Raw genomic sequence first — 8,087 nt, 5'->3', positions numbered from 1 at the left:
TATACTACGATTTCTTATTTATTTACCAAAATGAAAGCAAAATGTAACTAATATTTTGACATACATAGTAGCATTGTGGGTACATACATACACACAATACAATAATGTTCATTGTGTTTTTTTAATTAAAAATATACTTATTGATATGAAATAGGAGAACAGTATCTTACCGCGGTAACTATCACAAGGTAGGGAGATAACCAATGGGAGAGCCGGACGAAGGTGGCCGGCCAGATTGCAGTTTGGCGGGCCACGAATTTTAAAATAATTCTCGGCGCTGGGCGAATCTCACTTCATATCATGAAAATTTCTTTGTATTATAAGGCGGAAAAAATCTTTACATCGTCTTTCTTAAACAGAAACTTTTGTATCAAGAGGCATCACTGTATATTATTTGTTGATAAAGATTTTCCCGTTATTTTGTGTTTTCAATAACTTCATAATTACTAAAGTACTATAAAACTTCTTTTATTTAAGCCAAAACAAAATGGCAGAATATTGTTTTATCAAGTTTGAATTACATATATTAATCTGAGGAATAATTGCTTCCCAAAATTTTGGCTATCAATTACTCTGGTACTTACTAGGTGGAATTGCAATCAATTTTATAGCATGACTGTGGCATATTTAAGCCAATCTTTTAATACATGATAATGATATTTATAATAGATTTATTTGTACAAAAATAGAATTTGCATGAACTTTAAGATCTAGGTAAATAAATTTGTACATGTACTATGAATAAATTGTGTAACTATATGAATTAAATGTAAAATGTCAGTTTTATATGAACGTGTAAATAATCAAATATCTTATAGCTGTAGGTAATGAAACTGTCATAATGGAAGAAGAATGGGAATACATTTTATATTTTCTAAATGCCAATTAGTTTTTCAGAAAGGTGATATTTGAAACCTCCCATATTTATCAAAGAAGCTTCTCCATGTTAAGGAAAAGTATTTTCATATGGTTCATGCTATAAAAAGTGCGGTATGGTCATACACCAATATGTAGTATGCGTAGAATAGAATTACAGAAAAAAAAAAAATTACACAATAGTCCCACACTAGAGGCCACAATTCTTAATTGTCTCAGCTACAAAGTAAACCAGTGAAATTTTCTACTCTTTTGAAACATTTTCAGTTAAGCTACCACATAATGTGTAGGGCCGTCAGTGTATTGTAGGTATTATAAAAGATTAACTCGAGTTATAAGACGTTGTAAGAACGGATCTCTGTTTTAACTCTGGGACTCACTGTGTTTGTAACTTTCCTTCGTCACCCACATGCAACCATTTAATAGCCTTTAACTTTAGCTCAGTTACTGTTTCCTTTGTTCCATCTTGCTGTCTAACATCTTTTTACTTTAACTTTAGTGGGTAACTGCTGGGTTTCCCGATCACATCTTAGTGCTGAATAGCCTGCCTGGCTCCAACACAAGGCAATACAACCAAAGTTCCATGCTTACTTACTTAGGAAAAGCCAGGTAATATCCATCAAACAAAATAACACGTAGTGAACAATGATCTAGGCATTTATTGGTATAAGGGTATCATTTAAACACATCTTTGTGATAGGCACTAAAGCTTTAGAATATTTCTTTTTATAAGGGACAAACTGTAATGCCCAGTTCCGATAACAAACGAGAAGAAACTAGTGATCACTTGAAGGCACTCGCATGATAAAGTAGCCTACCTAATGAAAAACCATTATTACATATTTGAGTTTGAATATAGCATTTTGCAAAGTAATGTAATCAATTTAAAAAAAAAAAAAAGTAAAATTCATGCAATTATTCCTTACTTGCATGTCCAATTCAGGTTATGTAAAACCTTCACAGTAGGGAGATATCACAGATTACAAATAATAAACATTTTGCTTATAAAATGATAAAATTTTCCATAATTAACAATGTTCAATTAAAATCTGTTAACTGTATAGTACAGTATTACCCACCACTTAATAGATAATGACTTAAATTGTTAATAACTGCTGTGTAAGAATTTTACATTGAGACTGCATAATAATTACAAGATAGTGCAGTACCTATTTTACAAAACGGCACATTTCATTTTATTGTACAATCACATAATACAAATATTTTTTAAAAATTCTCATATTTGATAAATTCACATATTTGAAAAATATTCTGATTTCATAAAAATGCAATTTCAGTGATTTTAGAGCATTTATTTAAGGGGAAAGTAAAAAAAAAATGTCGCAGTATTTGTAAATGAAGCCATATTACGTTTATCTACATGACGGAAACTTTAGTTTCTAAAATACTAAGTACACTTGGACGGCAAAGGCTTTCAACTAGACTTTCTTTCCAAGTTTACATAAGAATAAAGATAAGATTAGGAAAAATGTTTTGTGCATTTCTGGACTTTATGAAAAGAATATTACTGTTTTTTTAGTGTTACTGCTAATTTTTAGTGAAAATACATAAAATGTTACAAATTAACAGTTTACACAAACACTTAACATATCTAAACCAAAGAAGGAAAATTACAGATGAAATGCCAATAGATTTAATTTCAAATGATAATGGAGAAACTGTAGAGAAGCCATGATTTAATTTCTAGCACTTACAACCTTTTTTAAGCTTCCTTTATAAAACTATTTACATTTCTTTCATTATTGAATAAATAAGATGAATGAGATGATTCAATGAACTTCTATTCTTAAGGATACACTGCACCATGGATCATGAATATCATGAGTGTCTAATGGCAAAATAGGAAACTCCTAAACATTCTAGTTTCATTTTCAGAAATAAGAAACCTAATGAGCTTGCCATTTTTTTTTCTTATTTACAGATATATTGTTTACCTTACTTGTTTAAGGCCAAGCAATTTCATTTGTGTTCAACATCAGTTTGTGTGTTCAAGGCCAAGCAATTTTCTTTGCATTCAACATCTGCTCTCCCAATGAGATGGTGACATTGAGCAATATATTAACAGGTTTCTCTTACATGGTCCTTGCAAAACGTGACCCTCCCACTGAATATTTGGATCTTGCTGACTCGTGCACAGTACGTTCCTGAGAAAAAAATATAACCTCATTAAACCGTCCTCCGAATTCATTTGAAAATAGTTTTGTTTATACACAAATACAAACCATCATCCTTTACTTATAGGATATGATAACAGCTGAAGCTGGAATGTGGCAGTTAAAAACTTGGAGGTATAAATAATTGGGAGGTACTTCACCTGTTGGTAGTAAGGAAGTGACCCCTCCTCCCCCACCAGCTCACAGCTCTTTACTTTGATTTCAGCCATCAGAGAGTGTAGAGAAACGCTCCCAATATGTAAATTTTTGCAGATTTTCTAATCTTTGTTCCTGCTTTCTCGTTTCAGCAGTTGTGTGAGTGATTGCTTCCGACTTTGTCGCTTATGCGGACTTAACCAGGCGTACCACCGAGGACCTATGGAACCTTTATGCGTGGTACTGAGGTAGATCCTCATGTGGTTTGCCGATCCTGCAGAGGCCTTTAGTGTTTGGAGGCCTTACTTAATGAGTGTAGGGAATGGCTGCCCTCCCAGTGAGTGAAGTTCGGCAGGAGTTAGAAAAAGAAGCTGGAAAGGGAATTTGGGGTCTTCCTCACAGTCAAAGAAGTCCATGCCTGCTATTTCTTACCCCCAGAGACTCTCCACTCTGACTCTTTCTCTAGTAGCCTCCCAGGGTTGCTCAAGTAAGTGTGTTGATACCTTAACTCTTGGACAACCTCAACAGCAAGGGGAAGTTGCAGTTTCCCTTGTAAAGCACCAGCATCTCCTTCTCATGTTTTTTTTTTTTTTCCTGTTTTTTTTTTCTTGCAGAGGAAGTCACCTTACAGATTCTCTGGCCCTCGCTTGGAATACAGGGATCCCCGTCGGAGAACTTTCAACATTTCCTGACATTGAAGCATTTGGAACAGGACATCATGCCCTTTGGATCCTTTACTTGCCTCCTAATGATCACATCTTGTGCGATAATTTATTAGAGGCGATTCAACAACTCACACAACATTTTCTCTTACTAGATTTTAATAGTAAACATCCTTTATGGGGCGATGTTCTGGCAATGCCAAGGGGTAATATTATATCATCAGTTGTGGAGAAGGAAGATGTAGGACTCCTTTATACAGGGGAGCCCACACACTTTCATGCTCAAACAGGTACCTTGTCATGCATTGACCTATCAATAGCAAGCTCTAACTGTCTTCTCGATTTTGATTGGAGAACATTAGATGATTGGCATACTAGTGATCATGCACCAATTATTATAAACAACTAACGTCTACCTTTACAGAGATCACCCCGATGGAATCTTGACAAGGTGGACGGGGATAGATTTCGTGAGCTAAGCGAAATTGAAGTGAATGCAGAACAGTTTGAAAGTGTTGATGATGCCATAGACTTACCCAATGGAACTCTTTCTACAGCAGGAGTAAATTCTATTCCCAAAACAACAGGGCTATTTAAATGACGGCCAGTCCCCTCGTGGTCTTCAGAACTAACTGCCCTGCACAGAGCCATAAGAAGATCTTTAGCTCGACTGCGCAGACACCTTACTGAAGAGAATTTAAGTATGTGACTGGAGCAACTGAGGTTAGCAATGCATTGGCTGATCATTTCGCTAATGTATCAAGCAAGTTTAAAGTAGCTCCTGGGCACCAGTATAGAAGCAATGAAGAACTGGAAATGCTATTTTTTTTTAAACAGAAAAGGAGGAACCCTAAAATAATACTTTTTCTGAAAAGAAATTTGTTTACCCACTTACTAATTGCAACGATACAGCCCCAGGTCCTGATGGAATTCCATAGACAATGATTAAACATGTACCTATTAATGCCAAATTGTTTATTATAAGCATTATTAACAGAATATGGCATGATCATAGTTATCCAGGTGTTTGGGAACTAGCCCTTATATTAGCCTTTTTAAAACCCAGTAAGGATAAGTTTTTAGCAGCAAACTATCAACAAATTGCATTAACATCTTGCTTATGTAAGATCATGGAGAAGCTGATCAATGCAAGATTGGTGTGGTACCTGGAGAAGGAAGGTATTTTATCATCTATCCATTGAGGATTTAGGAAAATACATTCTACAACTGATGTGTTGATACGACTTGAGTCCTCTATTTGTGAAGCCTTTGCTTCAAAATGGCACCATGTAACAATCTTTTTCTACCTTGAAAAGGCAAGTGATACAGCATGGAGATATGGTATACATAAAACTATTCATAATTTAGGATTAAGAGGAGAGCTACCATTGTTCATTCAAGCATTTGTTTCATATAGATTTTTCCAAATTAGAGTAGGTGAAACTCTGTCAGAGAGGAAATGTCAGGAAGAGGAAGTTCCCCAGGGTAGTGTGCTGAGTGTAACCTTATTTACAATAGACATAAATGGGATATCCTCTGTCATTCCTCAAGATATTCTCTCAACACTATTTGTAGATGATCTCTCCATATCATTTACTGGAGCTGGAGTGGCAATGGTTGAAAGAAAATTACAACTGTCAATCGACAAAATAATTCAATGCGCTGATATGAGTGGATTTAAATTTTCGACAAGAAAAGCTGTTCTTGTCCATTTCTATTGTATTCGAGGAGTACACCCAGACCCGGATATGTATATCAAAGGTCAGTGTATCCCATGCATAAGATAAGTTAGATTTTTGGGATTGTTATTTAATTGTAAGCTTACATGGGTTCCTCACTTGAAAAATTTAAAAGTAAAGTGTCTTGAGGATCTGAATCTTTTAAAAGTTTTGTCCCATACATCATAGGGGGCAGACCGCAAAACTATTTTCAAGTTATTCAAAGCCTTAATTAAAAAAAAAAAAAAAAAAAAAAAAAACAGTAGTTATAGGTGTGAGGTATACTCATTAGTCACTCCAAGCTGATTAAAGATTTTAGAATCTATACACCATACTAGTATAAAATTGGCAATAGGAGCATTTAGAGCTTCGCCTATTCCAAGCCTTCTTGTTGACACTAGAGAAGTACCGTTAGACCTTTACCGAAAGTCTTCGATTATTCGGTAATGGTTTAGCTTGCAAAGACTTCCTAATTCTTTAGCCTGTCAAACTGCAAGTTTTGTAATGCACTCAGCATTCTCTGAGTTACACTCAAAATTCCCTCAAATTTATGGTTTTCGGGTGAAACAATTGACAAGACAGTCTTGATACAGTTAGAACTAAGGTGCTTCCTTTTAAAGTATTTTCAATGCCTCCAAGGAGTTAAAAAGAATATGACTGACTTAGAAGCCAGGTCTTTTTTTATGGAACATGTTGCAGAACATAAGGAATCGACTTATATATATACTGATGGCTCCAAATCCGATGCTGGCGTTGGATTTGGAGTATACAGTAATACTTTTAATTGTAGAGGTGCACTTCCTCTAACAGCTTCCATATTCATGGCTGAACTATATGGCAGACTAATCGCTGTTGAAAAAATAGCATTGGAAGAAGGGGACAATTTTACCATTTTCAGTGATGCAAGGAGTGTCCTTCAAGCTTTAGAAGTTTTTAATGCCAGCAATCCTTTAGCCCTGAAGATTTTAAAATAGCTATTTATTATTGGACTGAGAGGTATAATACTTCAATTTTGCTGGGTTCCAGCGCGCGTAGGTGTGTCTGGAAATGAGAAGGTAAATTTACTGGCAAAGAATGCTGCAGCTGAATTATGACCAAGAAAGTATCCCATTCTTTGTGATGATTGTTTCCCCAACATTAAGAATTTGATTGCTAATAATTGGTAACAGCATTGGGATGGTTTAATTGAAAATAAGATACAATAAATAATAAATTTGGTATCCCCCTGGAAGTACAACATGCCCTGAAAGTGGGAGACTACTCATTGCCATCTCCGTATTGGTCACACTTGGTTGACACAAGAATATCTGCTTACTGGCCAATATCAGCCATATTGCGATGACTGTTTGGTACCATTGACAATGAGACATTTGTTGACGAAATGCCGCACATATAGTAGTGAAAGAAATAGATATCTGTTCGAGGCTTGAGGTGAGGATGGCAGGTTCATCCTTGCCAAGATTCTTGGACACGATGTGTCCTACTATGTAAGTGGTATTTTTAGCTTTATTTCAGAAGCAGGTCTTCTGAAAGATATTTAACTTTCAAAATTACATCTTTGCTTTTATAGTTTTATTTAATATTCTTTTATTTTATTTTACAAGAAACGATATCGGCGTCAATGACCTTATATGTCAGGATGCCGGCAGACCTCAAATCAATCAATTAATAAATTCTGACATTGAAGCATTTGGAACAGATCATGCCCATTGGATCCTCCCAGGAGCAGGCGGTAGTCGTTACTCCACTTAGCAAAATTGCTGCAGTAGAAGGGCTTCTTACTACTCCTCTACCTTTGTCTTTGCAGAAGGCTTTAGCAGCAGCTGCTGCCCTTTCTCCTTTTCTTCCTAGCAATCACTCTCACTTGCTGAAGTGCTCACCTAAGGTTGCTCGTCAATCACCTAGTTAGTCTACCTCTTTGGAGTTTGATTGCAAACTATCTTACTGACGGTAACCTTCCCGATCCTCGCCGTCTAAACCTTCCAGACCTTCTAGAATATCCCTCTAACCCATCTTCTCCAGGAGGGACAGCAAATATCCCTATCATCCCTACTGTTGCTGTTTTGCCGGTGCAATCCTCCAGTGCTCCTTCGGACGACGACTTGTCTAAAAATTTCCCGTCTTCAGAGAATGGGACCTGTTACCTGTCCCGTCCCAAACATGATGTACCTATACCGCAGATTTATTCACCTTCACTGATACAGATAGATGTCTGCTTCAGGCGAAATAAGAGTAAAAGAGATTTACATGCCCTAAAGGAGATGCGAGATTAGGAACACACAAGAGGGTTTATCTCCCAGTGAGAGATTTCTTTTATGGAAAATTACAGGCTCTCCCCTATAGACTTAGCCTTGAACAAAAAGAGACACCCCACTTTAGATGTCTGGAAACTGTCTTCCTTCACAATGGTGCTCTTAGAAGGGATATGGGATTTACCAAGAAGACCAAAAAGAAAAAGGCTCCACCAGTGGATCTCGGACAACTACAGCAAATTGCGAGAC

General features: G+C 36.2%; 1 protein-coding gene across 3 annotated transcripts in view; it reads right to left on the bottom strand.

Moving 5' to 3' along the window:
• Positions 1 to 415: 415 nt before the first annotated feature.
• The window catches only part of LOC137624386 (TOG array regulator of axonemal microtubules protein 1), a 674,340-nt gene continuing 666,668 nt past the window's right edge, over positions 416 to 8,087 (bottom strand). For all 3 annotated transcript variants that reach the window (XM_068355115.1, XM_068355116.1, XM_068355117.1), the window contains one exon: positions 416 to 3,041. In XM_068355115.1, the coding sequence (XP_068211216.1) occupies positions 2,970 to 3,041 (72 nt within the window). In that variant the 3' untranslated portion in view covers positions 416 to 2,969. The remainder of the gene's footprint in view (positions 3,042 to 8,087) is intronic.

This window comes from Palaemon carinicauda, chromosome 31 (genome assembly GCF_036898095.1).
Source record: "Palaemon carinicauda isolate YSFRI2023 chromosome 31, ASM3689809v2, whole genome shotgun sequence".
Taxonomy (NCBI): Eukaryota; Metazoa; Arthropoda; class Malacostraca; order Decapoda; family Palaemonidae; genus Palaemon; species Palaemon carinicauda.
This window is presented reverse-complemented; position numbering and strand designations above follow the sequence as displayed.